The sequence below is a fragment of the Anser brachyrhynchus genome (assembly GCF_964034855.1).
Source record: "Anser brachyrhynchus genome assembly, chromosome: 6".
Classification (NCBI taxonomy): domain Eukaryota; kingdom Metazoa; phylum Chordata; class Aves; order Anseriformes; family Anatidae; genus Anser; species Anser brachyrhynchus.
The window spans coordinates 36,193,735-36,209,937 of record NC_137700.1 but is presented as its reverse complement, the minus strand read 5'-3'; the positions used below and the strand labels follow the sequence as shown (position 1 = coordinate 36,209,937).

The 16,203-nt window shown below is 36.3% G+C and overlaps 1 protein-coding gene across 2 annotated transcripts in view; it reads right to left on the bottom strand.

Annotated features, from left to right (window-relative positions):
• Nucleotides 1–1,098: 1,098 nt before the first annotated feature.
• NHLRC2 (NHL repeat containing 2) overlaps nt 1,099–16,203 on the bottom strand; it is a 38,886-nt gene continuing 23,781 nt past the window's right edge. For both annotated transcript variants that reach the window (XM_080596697.1, XM_080596698.1), the window contains exons 8-11: nt 15,655–15,777; nt 14,411–14,620; nt 12,935–13,160; nt 1,099–10,094 (exon numbers count right to left, since the gene is read on the bottom strand). In XM_080596697.1, coding sequence (XP_080452823.1) covers nt 9,829–10,094; nt 12,935–13,160; nt 14,411–14,620; nt 15,655–15,777 — 825 coding nt within the window. In that variant the 3' untranslated portion in view covers nt 1,099–9,828. The remainder of the gene's footprint in view (nt 10,095–12,934; nt 13,161–14,410; nt 14,621–15,654; nt 15,778–16,203) is intronic.

The following is a 16,203-nucleotide window of genomic DNA, read 5'->3' as shown; positions in this document are numbered from 1 at the left end:
CATTAGGCTACACTGAATATATTTCATCTGGATGGAAAATCAAAGAAAATTAGTTGAGTTTTACAGGTATTTGAATAAAAATTAGCAATATTATTTAACAAGGGGGAAAAAAATCAACTTAGCTACACTACTAACGCTCACCTATTGCAGTAAACAAGACAGTTTTTTTGCATACAATACTTTCATCAACAATTAATTATTGTATCATTAAGAACACGATTCAAAGCATAATAGATTATATTTGTAGGTATGCTGGTATTGCTCCTCAGTTGTATCACTGCACAAGAAGCCTGTATTAGTAGTCCATATCCATATGTTCTTAGTCAAAGCTGTAAAAACTGTTATCCAAGTGAAATAATTATAATAAAACAATTATATTTGGTACAAGCTGTTGTTAGAGTATGGTTCAACCATAATTATTACAATTAAACATTTTTACTATGATAGTTATTGTCAACAGAACAAAACGTCCACCTCTCTAGGCAAGTGAGGAAGAAATGGGGGAAGGTTGTATTCCCTCATTCCTCACATTAAGGTCTGGGTGAAGTCAAACCAAGCATTTGCTTACAGCAACTCCCTTCTTTCCAGGGGCCATGCAACGTCAAGCGGGAGGAGAATAGCTGTGTCTATAAGCACCCACACAGCGCAAACTGTGGCACAGTTTACAGGCTAATATGGCTAACCTTGCTCTAAAGCAGACCTCAATGCAGCAAGACCTGTTCCAGTAGCTAAGATAGTTCTTAGCATCTCTGAAAAAAAAAAACAACTAGAAGTCTGCAAACAGTCTGTGACTCATCCAGCACAACATTTTTCATCTCTCTTATGTGCACAAATGGAATAAAAACAGATCTCTTGTTTCCAGATCACTGGGTAAACCTGAAGCTGGCGAGTCTTCATGACTGAACACTGTTTTACCAAACCTCAGGTCCGTGAATGGTCAGTTGACACCCATGGCTGCAGAGCCCTGCAGGAAAGGGAGCGTGAAACAAATTGTACTTGTTGTTTACAAGATTTTAATCAAGTTGCAATGCCTTATGGCACACACATTTCATTACTTCCACATCTATGTTGATGTAAAGATTGACAGGCAAGCCAAGATTTGAAAGAAAAGATAAAATTTTTAATGTTTATTTTTCCATGAAAAAGCTTTACAAGGAGAAATAGGCTTCATAGGGGAGAGAATACATTCTTCAATCACTGTTTATTTGCTGAATTGAAATCTGAAGCTAGCATTTCTTCCACAGTGTATTTATTTGTTCTCATAATATTACAGGACATTTACCTTTTACTTAAAAAGGATCATAACCCATGAATATTGTTAAGAACTCTATTAGGTGATGCTGTGTATGAAGAATCTCCACAATCTACATCAGCTGCAGATGATGTGCTTTCAGTTCTAATTCTTCACATACTTTGTAGTAACAAATATAAAACATACCTTTAAAACGTTCAGATATTTGAAAGGCTTTGCATCACATGCAATGGAAAAAAAGAGGTTTAGTATCTCAAAGAGCAGACAAAAATATTCCCATGTCCTTAAAGCAACACTGTAGTACTCAAGGAAGAAAAAAAAAATACTCCCCATCTTTCCATCTAAACAATATAAGCCATGTACTAAGGTGTTAAGTGCTCAACTGTGACTTTCTTCACTAGTGCTATACTGCAGGGATTTTAAAACATCCCAACGTCAGAACCTAAATGAAGTTACATGGTTTCACAGTGAGAGAACCAGACCCTTCATAGCTGCCTCTATACACAGCCCTCTGCCATTTAAATAATCTTTGCTTATAGAAGAAAAAAAAGGAAAGAAAAAAAACAAAACCAAAAAAAAAGCAGACCAACTCCCTGTCCCTCAAATGTCGAGAAGAATCATCCTTGCCCTTCTAAATTAAAGTTTTAACCTCCATCTCACTTGCATCCCAACTTCTGCAAGATGTTTTTAAGTGTACATAAGAGGTACGTTTGCAAGACAGAGAAAAAGCCTTTTGATAGTAAAAGTACTTCATAGGAAGAGTAGCTCGAATAAAAAGCACTTCAATTTCAACTTAATTCTACAAGATAACAGTGAAAAAAACTTTACAGTTTCTGAATTAGTACAGAATTTTAAAAAACAACACAAAACTCACAAATCATGAAGGTCAAATAAATACCTTATTTCAATCAACACTCCAGCTTTTCTACAAATACACACTTTCAAGTATTTTTATTCAAGGCACTGATTTCTTCCTTCAGTCATCATGATGTAATGAAAATGCAGAATTTCTGTCACATTGGACTGAACTACTGGCCCTAAAGATAGCTGTTGGTAACCTTGGAGAGAGCCTGCATTTCACCTGGTTGCAGTTTTTCAATTACCTTATTTTTCCTTATTAATATCTATACAAAATCACACAAATCCATCATAATTTAACAGTACAATGATTTACAGAAGAGAAAGCTTTAAGTGCACTAATTTTCTTTTAAAAGCAAGACTGAGTATTTTTGAAGTTAGATACTGCAGATATAAAACATTTAGCATTTCTGTTATGGAATCATTGAACATCTCAAATTGGAAGGGACCCACAAGGATCATCGAGTCTAACTCCTGCCTCCACACAGGACTACCACAAAATCAAACCCTATGTCTGAGAAGTTGCTCAAGTTCTTCTTGAACTCCGGGAGGCTGTCCCCAGAGAGCAGAGCTCAGCGCCTGCCCCTCCGCTCCCCTCGTGAGGGAGCTGCAGGCCGCCATGAGGCCTCCCCTCGGCCTGCGCTGCTCTGGGCTGAACAAACCAAGGGACCTCAGCTGCTCCTCACGTCTTGCCCTCTAGGCCCTTCACCATCTCTGCAACCCTCCTTTGGGCACTCTCTAACAGTTCTATGTCCTTTTTATACTGCTGTGCCTCAAAGTGCAGAGTTCTTGAGGCGAGGCCGCACCAGCGTAGAGCAGCAGGGGACAATCCCTGCCCTTGACCAGCTAGCAGTGCTGTGCTTGATGCACCCCAGTGCACTGCTGGCTCTTTGGGCTGCCAGGGCACACTCGTATTGACTCATATTCAACTTGCCATCAACCAGAACCCCCAGATCCCTTTCTGCAGGGCTGCTCTCCAGCCTCTCATTCCCCAGTCTGTTCGTATACCCAGGGTTGGCCCTTCCCAGTTGCAGAATCCAGCACTTGCTCCTGTTGAACTTCACTGAGTTGGTGATTGCTCAGACCTTTAATTTGTTGTGAGCTCTCTCCGTGCAGACCTCTCTTCCCTTGAGGGAATCAACAACTCCTAACCTAGTGTCACCTGCTAACTTACTTACTATGCATCTGAGTCCTGCATCCAGTTCATTTAAAAAATCAAGAGAGCCTGTCCTAAAATTGAGCCCTAGGAAGCCCCACTAGTGACAGGCCACCAGCCATTTACTGTAACTCCACTTCCTATAACCCTTGAGCCTGATCTGTCAGCCAATTGTTCACCCGTCGTATCGTGTACTTGTCAAGCTGTATGCTGGACATAGCTGAGAAACAATACTGAAAGCTTTGCTAAAATCCCCCCCAAAATCACACCTACCAGCTTCCATTGGTCAACCAGATGAGTAACCTTGTCATAAAAGGAAATTAAATTATCTAAGCAGGACTTTCCCCTCATGAACCCATGCTGGCTATGTTCCACCATTTAACTATCAATTCCAAAATTTTAAAACCTGGAAGTTATCTGAAACAGCCAGCTCTCAGCACACATTCCTTGAATGGGTGGTTCAAAACCAGGTATTTCAGCTTCATCAAAAACTTGAAGTACAAGCTCTTATTTTTTTAAAAAACCATACAACCGAATGGGGAATAGTTATCTCGCTTACTATGAAGTCTGACAATGTCCAGATGGATTGAGTTTCTAAATACTTAGTCAAGAGGGGAAAAATATATTGTGGAATATTGCTCTTCTGACGCATGTTGAGTACAGAGCATTAAGTTAAGGTAGACTTATAAATAGATTTCTACAAGTGTGATTTCTTTAACTCAAAATTATCAGTGTTATAAAGGAACCAAGCAAGGCTTGAAAAACCTTTGTAATTCTTTTTCTTATCCCTAGGGCCTGCAGTTGGACAAAAAGTCCTCTTGTATGCCTCGAAAGCATTGGACCAACAAGGCAGTACACTAAACAACAAGTAACTGTAGGTACACAAACACTCAAATTATATCCAAGGTTTTAGCCTTTCAGCTGCAACAGAAGTACGTTACCCTGTGATAATAATTAAGCCTTCAACAAGATAGCAAGCTGGGGTATCTTTCAAATCACCTAATACTCCTAAGTATTTAATCTGCAGTTTCCTGAAACTAAGAGCCAACAAAGTCCATGTGTAGGCTACTCAAGTTTGAGATGCTGTAGGAGATCTAGAAACAACTTCAGAACTTCATTGAATAGGGCCAGAGATAAAGGTTAAAAAAAAATGATGGTAGCTGCATCACTGTAGAGTTTGATGAAGCTGACTTGAGGACATAATCTTACTTTAATGTTACCTAGAACTGTATGGAAGGGTCTAGACAGGTCCTGGATTTCAGTAACTATTAGCAGGTTACCTTAAAATAAAGAGCACTAACTAATCAATTGATTAAATATTTTTTCCAGTGAGAGTAAGGGCAAAATTCTCACCTTCTGTATGGAGCAAAATTTTACAGGTCATAAAGAGGAGTAGACCTAGGAAGCAGGTAACTCCAGAAAGCCAATATACACTAGGTCTACCCATTCTGAGGATCAGTGCCATGCGACTCATCTTGAAACCCTCACCTCATTTGCACCCGTTTGGAGTGAGCTGCCAGGTAACATTGTCCTTGTATGTAAAAGCCCTATTGCACTTTCTTTTTACTCCCCAGCCCTAAAGCAGGGGAGGGGCAAGAGGCTTGTGGAGGGAATTATCCTACTTGGATCCCTCTATGGTAATAAGATACTGGCCGTATTTCAGTCCTGGGGAAGCTACAGGAGGAAAAGATAGACACAGAAACCTGACCAACTCCTCTCCCCACCCTAAACCCCCTCCAATATTATGACAAAAATCAAAATAAACCCAGAAATTCAAGTCATAGTTGTGTTGAATCCTTAATAAGAACGAAAGCTAATCTTTAACAAGAGTAAGTGATTTTACATACGATAGTTCAAAATCTACAAAAATATAGGAACAGCTGGTTCTGATGGAAGACAGTAGTCAAGCTTGGTTATATGAACATAATAGAATGTAAAATATTATTAGAAATATTTCTGAGTTAATGATCTGCTGCAGAATGCAAAGCCAGAAGTGATGGTTCAATTAAAAAACAAAACAACAGGTCTCACTTTTGCAGTGACTGTCTGCAACTAACTCTCACTATTCTTATATCTTCCTGATGAGGGACAGAGAAGCTCATGTAACCCCTGACGAACTTTTTTTCAGTGAAAATGAGTATAATTAATTTTAAATACTAGATCTTTGCTAACTCAAATCGGTTATCTTAGCTGATCATACAAACAACTGAGCTGGCAGATTTGACCATGCAGTTACCATCAGGAAGGGTAGGTAACAAACTGCTATGCATGGTAAATTCTGTTAGAAGAACTACAGCCCGGAGGACACACAAACACAACCTGTTACAGCATCTCTCACACATCATAGAGTGAAGCAAACTTACTTTTGATTTGCAACACAGTTTATGAACACACACTTCTGTGGAAATTTAGCTGCAATATGTCTTTGAGGTAAGTGTTAAGGAAGAACAGTAATTTTCAAAAAATACATAAATCTCTGCTATCGTCTGCTAAACTGTAAGCCATTTCATACTAGATATATCACTGATAACTCTACAAAGTCAAACATTTAAGGCTGTCATGTACATAGCAAACCTTGTTAGGAATCAAAAACTCAAGAGAACTTGAAACTGTGGTCAATAATGCAACTCTCTTTGCTAGAGTGAATAGTCAATAATTAAAGGAGCAAAAGGACATGCCCCTGTACAAGAATGGAAGTCACTTTGTTCTGATCATCTCCTTCCTCTAAGCAAGAGATAAGGAACAAGTTTTTCTTAATGCTCTCACAAAAGATACTTTTACTTTGAACTACAGGATTTGCCCATTGAAATAAAAAAGCACATAAAGAATATATACAATATACTGAAAGCTATATGCACTTTTACTCTGTCTAAACAAACAAAAAAAAAAAAAGGAAAAAAAAAAGTGCTGTTCCAGGAAAGCAAATGCTAGAACTAAAAACTGCAAACGCCTCTGAACTTTTTTCCATTATACAATGCAAGCATGACCAATATTCTTTAGAGATTTGCTACAGTAATTTATGACTTTATAGGTCTGATGCAAAACCTATTAAAGTCAGTGGGAAAGCATGATTTGAAAAGGCCTTCAATTACATACCGTTACTGTAAGATACAAATCTGGGAGTGCTGAGCCATACCAATATGCTGGTAGTTGAATTTTTTTTTGTATCAGGAAACACTATAAGCTACATTACCATACAAAAAGATAGCAGCCATTTAATTTTTCAGTATTTAGAGACAGTAGTAAAATTTGCTATTTTTCTGAATTGTATTTTGAAGATGGTTTCTGGTAACTTAACTGAAACTTCTGTTGTACAAGCTATTGTTTTTGCCTTTCTGGTTACATTTATGGCACTTCTTGCTTTAGTGTAACAGCATCTTATAAACCCTGGAGAAAGCAATGGAAATAGCATCCCTTTTGTAGAATAAAAGTAAACATCATAAGCTTTTAAAAAGCATGTTATTCTAAATATAGAACATTCAAATGTCTGTACGCCACAAGTGAAACATAAGGAGGGACTCAGTGCTGTGTGTGCTATTCCTTGGACAAACAAAACAGGCTATGTGATAAACGCCAGTCATAGTGAACACACAGACTGAGGATCAGAAGATCCCCAGTAACATCATCAGGAAGAACTGGAGCACACTGAGAATCAGCTACACCTAAGAAGATGGAGAATGATTACAGCAGTGTCCTTGTGTGAAACCCACTAAGAAAAGTCAGGGAAAGAAGCTCTCCCTTGTAAACTGAGGGGGTTATTGCATAGAATGGTTTAGGACTTATGGGGTGCAGGGGTAAAAGCATCTGAGGACATTCACCTTTTCTTTCAGGTCAAGTTTTTGAGATGGTCTCACACCTTTTGTCTCTTTTTTGGATAAAGCCATTACAGATTCTAGAAACAGAATCACAGAATCATTTAGGTTGGAAAAGAACTCTACGATCATCTGCTCCAAACTTTAACTTAGCTCTGCCAAGTTCACCATTAAACCACCTGGTTAGTATACACCCCTCAGTTTACACAGGATTCAGTCAACTGCTGCAAGACATGGACTTCAGAGAAAGAAAAATAAAATGGTTCAAACACATTTTTCTACTCTCCGCTAGTAAAGCAGAAATTGTTTCATTATTTAAAATATGGCTACAACTAAATATTTAAAGGTCCTTTACAGTCTGATCCTGGACTTCAGCGTGACGCTTACGCAACAGTTTTTCTACTATCTACTATCATGTCTTCCCAATAAGCTACATTGGTTCTGAATGCATTTACACACAGTAACTTGAAGCTGAATCTTGAAAAAAAAAGGATATATGACCTTTAAACGTTTGTTTATATTTTAGATATAAATGTATGTATATGTCTACAACACTAAACACTATCTACTGTAGTTAAAGTTAGGAATACGTGGCCTTTCCCTACTTTAATTAAAGCAATACTTAAATTAAAAAGTGTCATTAAGATAACAGATTTGTTGAGACTTACTTTTTTCTGTATGCCAAAATACAAGGTAGAATTTGATGATCTTGTCCAATCAAAACAGATAAATATTTTAGTTGGAAATGAGAGAAAAAAAAAAGAAATCTATCTGCTGAGTTGTATACTCAAGATAACTGTAAGAATTTAATTTGTTATTCTGAACTTCTGAAACTAACGCTTGCTTTTTACAGTAAGCAACAGAAAAATTGTGAGCTAGCTGGAAGCTTATCTAAGGTTTCCTGGCTACCACCCAAAGTTAAATAAACAACAACAAAAACTCTTAAAGATTTGTAATAAAGTGTGAGAAGTGATTAATGCCCCATAATCGGTTTCTTTACCTTCATCCTTTCAACAGCATTTGCAATCTGTGAACAAAGTAGCAAAGCTTTATCCTTCTTCAAAATGGCATGTGAGATTGAGAGGTTTACTCAAAGGAACTGAAACACTGAATTAGAAAAGTTGCTTAAAAAATAAACACAAGAAAATAATAGTTCAGGCCTTGCCTTGCTGACAGGTGAGATAACCACCATTTCTGGTACTGTAGAGAACTCACAGATATGCTGGCATTTCAATAGAAGGAAAAACCACACCAATCCATATGGTTCCCTTAAAACAAAAGCCTCTGGAGTTCATGACCAACATTTCAATCAGTTTTCAATTAGGAAAGAGCAAAAACAAATCATACCAGGGATTTACTGACAGGTGTCAGGAACAATGGTGACTGCTTTAGAAAAGACAACATAAAAATTCTTTCACTACTATACATCATACTATATGTAAAAATACTATCTTCAAATTTAAAACAAATTCATCTTCTCAGAACTGATCCTCATAATCAGAGCACTGGACCTAATCCAAATACACTTAAGCGCTGTGGAAATCCTTCCAATTCAAGTAAGAAAATTGCACACCCTCCCGTATTTCTGCTACTTCCTATGGCAAATTGATCAAATTTTACTCGCAAAACATTTAACCACCAAAGGCAGAGTTTTGGGAATACAGCTTCAAATCAAAGCACTTTACTCAAAGATTGAATCACCAGTTTTCTAGCAAAAGCTCAGAACCTCTAGACATGAATGCAACCATCCATTATTAAACGTACGGTTCTGATTCAGAGGCCACCATAACAAATGGGTGGACAAACAGCAACTTCAAAAGACTTTGAATCACACTTTAGGAGTGTAGTATCATTCTTAATATTGTATGTTTCCAAGACAGAAGTCTTCAGACTGGGTTTTACAAAGAAATCATAAAAGTGGGAAAGGAAAGTGATTCACCTGCTTGAAATGGTTGACATTTAATTTTTGCAGTTTAGATAATCAACCATTTTCTACCACTTACATAAAATGTAAATCAGTATATATCAGAAAGATTCCAGCATTTTCTTTTTCTTTACAAATATACACACACATTAGAGAGGCACATTCTTTGTTACAAATCAGCATGATTTTTTTTTTGTAGGAACTCAAACATTTCCTTTCACAGAAATTTTTCCATGAAACCGTGCTCTTCATATAAGGCAGTCATATCTAGTTAAAACAATCAGTTTGCATAACATTAGAGCTGCACCTAGTTTCAGATGTATTTTCAGAAATGCCACTACAGAAAAATAAGCAAGATGCTCCTTTTATAGCCTGGAGAAAGAAACTATTAGGTTTGACATTCTATTAAATTTAAGAGCACAAAAGGAATCTGTAACTGTTAGTCTGAAATGATCTAATTATTCTAACAGTACGTATAGTGCAAAGAATTTCTTACAGTATAATCACAAGGCAATACTAACTCTTTCAAAAGGACACTAAAAATTTTTGCTCATCGCTTACAATGGCGTATGGCCAATGTATTCACAAATGGCAATGGAGTCTGAAGTATTACAGTATCGTTGTTTCTACTGCAATGAAAAGAAATCAGGTTGTGATTATAAATTTTCATGTTAAATTGTAAGGAATTCTACTGCATTTTACCAAGAATATTATTTCTTAGGTTTGTCATAAGCTCCAGGAAAATGGCCAATGGAGAAAAGTTATCTATTCATATTTTCTCCTACGGTAGACAGCAACATAAAGCACCACATTAGCTGGCTTTGGGTTAGTTAGTTAAAAATGTGTATGTTAGTTCAACTTGAGTCAAGCTGGCTTGGTTTTCACTTGTTATCTGCAAAGGCTGACTGAATGAGATTCCTTTCATCATACAGGCACTGCTATCTTTGCTGCAATAGTAGAGGCACGTTTTGATAGCCAGGACAGCTTCAGCTGATAGACAGCTCCTTGGTAACTGAAAGGGAATGACAGTTTGACAGGAAACATCCTTAATTTCTCCAGACAGACTCTGTCCTTGAAGCAACCATGTATTATCTGCAAAAGAACAACAAGTTTTATCATTAGGATATTTAATACCATGTCTGAAACCTATAGAAAACACTAATTTTACTCATATGACAACATGACCTTTTTCCATATAGAACATTAGGGGAAATCTCCCTTCTGATTTTTTCAGTCTTGGGGAAAAAAAGGAAAAGTAGTTTACAAGTGCTTCTTTAGTTGTCTTTTAAAGATAATCCAAAGCTCTGCTTCAGAAACATGGGTATATCTATCTCCACAGTATACCTTAGCTAAATGCAACGAATCTGCAATTTGTTGTATACACTTTTAAGAGGATATTAAAATTTCTTCTGATACATAAGCAAAACTCCTGAAATAAATTGGCTGTAATATGTTTGTATTAGAGGTCTAATACTCCAGGCAAGACGACTGCCATAAATGCACAGAACTGCAGGTACTTTATCATGTTTCCAAACAGAAAGGTTGGCTTTATAAATAGGTTGCTGTAATTTAGCTATGTTCAGGCTGACTATTACAACAAAGCTTGAGTTTCACATTTATTTAAATATTTAAGAGTATGTGAACTGCAAAATAAACTGCACAATGTATGTACCTACTTCATTGCGTTGCACTCTGTACTTTATTGTAAAGTGAGATGGATGAAGTGCTCTTTCTGGCATTTTTAATAAAATACCTTAAATTTGGCTCTCGAAGTTATGAGCTTGAAATGTCTTGTTGAATTTAAGTTGCTTATCTTCTCCAGTTTTACTAACCCTTGAAGCTCTGACATATATCTTCACCTCAACAATATTTGGAGATTTTTATAGGCCAAAAAGTGTGCTGGAAATAGTCTACTTGTACTCCAAAAGCATAAACTGCGATGAGAAACTGCCTTAAATCATGAAGTGTATAACCAAATTGCAGGCCCTGTACAGTATTTGTTGATTGCTTTTTAAAACAACCCATTTAATTAAGCTACCACATGGATATATAGACACTTTGAAAGCTAGCCAACAAAATATGAGTCAGAAGATGAGATGTTTAGCTTCAGATCATTTTAACTGCATCTACAAGCAGTAATGACTATTAACACGTATTTATTATTGTAAAAGACAATATGACATGTAAATTCAGGCTGAGAACAATTACTAAGAGTCAGTAGAATTTTAGAATCCAGCAGCATTTCAAAAAAAAGGAATATTTTCCAATGCAGTATAGTAAATGAGCAAAAATAATTGAAATAAAAATGTTTTGTCCATTGCTTCTAAAAATCTACTGAAGGTCCACATGATGAAAACTCAACATCAAGAACATGACAACAAAACTAAAGAAAACTATATATATATATATATTTTTTTTTTAGCTGTTTGGCAAAGCTTTCCTCTGCTCTATATAATGGCTTATTTATTATTTTATTTGGTTTCTCTAAGAAGTAATAAATAGTTCTCTGTGCATCACCTACTTTTAGGGTGCAGAGAGTCTGACAGCAAATGTGCTCACAAAGTTCAGAAATTTGTCAGAGTCTGAATGAAAAGTATCCTCCCTTCACCCACAAAAGGCAAGCTCACGGTGGGAGTCTTACTTAGGCACACATGGTAAGGTACAGGATACTTTTTAGAAACCTTGATTCCAGAGATCAGGAAATTATTCGTATAGCATGAATATACTAGACTTAAAGCAAATGAGTCATACCTGAGTAACTCAATAACCAGACAAAACTGTTTCGACACAACGTGAAAAAAATAGGGGTTATTATGTACATCAGCTTCCATACAGCACATCCATATGTAAGCCTCTTCTTTCAAATGGTACTGCCAAGGGCACTGACAGATACTCCCTTCTGAGCACAGCTGGAACACTGGGAAGCACTGTTTCCAAACACTTGCTAATGGTCACCCTGTGCAAGAAGGTGTTTCAGATAACCTTACTATTTTTGTACTGAAAAGAATTTTAGGGAACACACTCACAGAGTTCATTCTACTGGTCATGCTTCGTGCATAGTAATACCCAGCGTAAGGATGGCAACGATGGTTAGAATTAAACCATTCCAGTCACATGCCACATGAACATGTTCCATGTGTTCTTTTAAAATACTTCAGCGTTGAAAGAGATTAATTAAGCCTCACGACGCTGCTCTAACATGAAATATTATTCCCATTTCACAGTAACCAAGGCATGCAGTGACTGCAAGTGTTGCCCACGGCCACATAGGAAGAGTGGCCTGCAAAAGTGGCCTGCAATAAATGCCAATTATTTCTGCTGCCTTGACATACCACAATATTCCTCCTATATGAGAGCATGCCTTATTATAGAAATATTCAAGTACAAATATATGAATTATAACAAAGTAGGTTCAAAGTGGTTAGGTAGAAATTTACTTCAAATAATTTTTTGAAGAGACAGAAGGAAAAAAAGGGAATCTTTCTGGAATATGCTTCAGCTTCACAGCAACCTTTCTCCCAGAAGCAGACAGTAGGGCTGGGATAAGGCTTTCATGGAGACAGCATGGTGAGAGCAAGCATCTAAGGACGAAAAAGCTCAACTGTTCTGGGAACAGTGCCCCTGCAAGCCCTCGTTGGCAACTTGTTTAAAGGAAGTTTTAAAAAAATTAATGCAGCATGTATTAATTCAAGCAAGAAGCTACAATTATCAAGTTCTTTTTTTTTTTTTTTTTTAATTCTTCCCACTCCAGCTGTTCGATTTATCAACACTAACTAACATTTACCACATGACAGTGTCATATAGGAACAGACTGGGAGGGACGTTTTGGTTCATCACACTGAGGTCCCTTGCATGGCAAGCACATCCTGATATAATCTACTTTGTTTCTTATCTATTCCTCTTCAACTGATAAAACAACACAAGCACTTTACCTTCTGCCGTGATAAACCAGGAGTTGGGTGCTTCTTCATTCAGTGTTGAATCTGGAGGGAGGGTCAACTTCAATAAAAACTGAATTGTCTGGCCAGGAGCTACAGTCAGTGAATGAAGTTGAATGTTTGGTGCAGATTTAGGCAGTTTTGGAAGGTTTGCTGTTTTGTCCTTTTGCACAGGCAGATGATCTGGAACATCGCACATTTCTGGATTCAGGATAGGCAACTATCAGTAGAAAGCAAAGTATTAATTTTCATCTGTCCTGGTATAACAAATAGGCAATTTCACAATACAATCACACTTTGATGGCTGACATGAACTCAGAAAACTAACACATGACAATATGGTTGCTGTACTGAAACTTTCTGATGGAGCACAATAATGGTGCAATGATACGAACAAAAAGGAGAGGACAAAATAACTTTTTAAATGTAAGAGATAAAACAGATGGATACAGATAAAAATATTTACTATTAAAATCATAAAATCTGTAACTACTTTACAAAATCCACTATTTAGAGTATTCTTTAACTTAATTTTTTAACATTTGCATTACATTTTTATTTTAAATAAAATTTATAAGCATTTTCTCCCCATGGGGTGATAACTGTATCCTTTGGTAATAAAATCCAAGATTCTAACCATGCAGATTATGCAGCAAAATAAAGGACGATTTCCCAGAAAAGGCACCAAGATATTACATGGTATGGAAATTTAAATACACATTAAGATTGCGTACTATTAAATGCAAGAAGCTTAAAAGAATACAGTAAGACTATTATCTCATATATATACACGAGAACACCAAGACATGGTATCATTATAAGATAGACAGTAGTACAAATTTGTTTTGTTTTCATGTTTACAAGCAAATTGAGCACTGCTGTATTTGAAAGTGGTTTCAATTTGACAACTTGAAAGCCACAAATAAAGAATATATAAAATTCTGCATGGCACTCATTAAAAGTTAAACACCATTTAAATGTAAATTTTAAAGTTCAGCAAAAAGTTCAGTACCATAACAGCAAAACAAAGACATCGTCGTATCAATATTTTTGTCAAATTTAGAAGAATTTGGATTTAGAAACTTGGTTTTGGAACTATAAGAGAGTGATGACAGCTCTTCTGCTCTCCCCACATAAGTCATGTTAAATAAACTGTTGTTGACTTTTCTCTCTAGACCACTGCTGCAAGTTAACTTTGCTGTATTTTATATTCTCAGTATTCTGCATGGTTTTGGATATTTTTATGTAAAAAGTTTTATATGCAAAAGTTCCCTTTTCACAAATAGGGCTATCAACAAGGATGCTAACAGGTAATGCTTGTTTGCTAGATCATCACAAAACATTGTAAGAATATAACTACTGTCCCCAGAAAGTTTATTAGCTATATGATTTTTATACCACTTGCTAAAGTCTGCAATAGTAATTTACAAAGAAACACCACTATCAGCCTGTTTAATAAATATTACTTGCCATGGAAAGAATTTTTGTTTCCAAATCCAGCACTTTAATCTGATGATTATTTGTGTCTGCAACATACATCAGGCGGCCATTCTCTTCAACACACAAACCTCCCGGTTCATTAAAAGTTGACTGTGTAAAGCTGGAACCAATAACATTGCTTGCTTCTCCTGTGCCTGCCAGGGTAGCACAGTTCTTCGTTTTGGGATCTACAACCTTAATCTAAGATAAAAACAAACAAAAAAGACTTTCTTTGAAAAAAACTACCAGAATGTAAAAGTTCTGGATTGTCTTACAGCCCGTATTTTCAGAAGCCAGCAATAACTTTGATTATCTTAGCTAACGAGCATTTGTCCTGGAAGCTAGGTTATCATACTTTATCAAAAGACATCTCCCATCTTTCTTCCTAGTCCTCACTGCGTGTTCTCTTTCTAATGCACCTACCTCTTTGGTATAAAAGTATGCTTGCTGATCAGATTTATTTTTTTTCCTAATATTTGTTGCCTTCCTGAAAACATTTTCAAAATAGTAAGAGCATAATAAAACTGTCACGGTAACTTTTTTTTTTCCTAAAAATAGATTACATTTTTCTTAACTTTTTTCTTAAAGTAATAGCAAAAATGTTGATAATGTTTTATAAAATACTTTAAACAAAATTTCATATGCCCCACGGGTTTTAATGAATATTTAGTGATATATATACCTTATTCTGTAAAACAAAACAAACTACTTATTTTTTAATACATTTAATCAACATACAGTTAGGAACCTTGTAGACATTAAAGCTTGAGAACAATAACACAGAACAACCTGTCTCATCTTTAAATTCCATGGGAGTAACCCACAATACTTCTTCTCAAAATATGGGTGTTTTTTTGAGGAAAGAACAAGTCCTCTTGCTGTCCTGGTTTTATCAAACCTGCAGTATTCCTGACTAAGCGTTCCTAGCTGTTTTGCCCCAGTTTAGCCTCTTTGGAAAGATATAAGGAAAGAGTCTTTAGTTGGAACTGTAACTTGGTACAAATTCACCTTACCCAAGGGGCTGTCATATCAACACAGCAGCATATAACAACAAAACAATGGGTAAAGAGAAGGACTCATAAGGGAAGGAAGGAAGGAAAAAGAACTCACAAAAGAATTCTTACCATTTCTTTCTTCAGCTCAACCAACTACAGTCTTTGTATGTTCTGAAAATAAACTCTCATAGTAGTAAAAATTGTAAAGCCTGCATATGTCAAGCTACTCTACATGCTTACCTTATGATTATAGGAATCTGCCACATATAGCAGTTTTCTTTTCTTGTCCCATGTTATTCCTAGGGGATGCTGCAGCTTCGCATTTATGCCTGCTCCATCCACATCACCAAAGGCAAACAAGTTCTGGAAAACAATATTATTAAATTAAAATATTTGATTACTCAATGTTGACTTGAATTTAAATGATTGTAATTAAATGGAAATTCACTGAGACAAAAAAAAAAGCAAGACTACTTTATAACAAGGATACTGAGAACTAGGAATAAGGATGCTAATGATGGAGATGGAAACTACCACATTTAAATTATCAATATGAATCCAGCTGGCTTTAATAACAATACAATACTGTTTCAGTTTGGCTATTTTATAAATAAGTGAAGTAATTTTGTATCTGAGGAGCAATGTTCTGCACTACAACTTGAGCACCACAACTGGTACACATTTGCATTCCAAGCAGTGAAGTTAAGAAACTGATGGCCACGGAAACTAATTTACCCTCTCACCCCAAAAGTGGTTCCTCCAGGTCAGGCTTGAGGAATATTAGTAGGG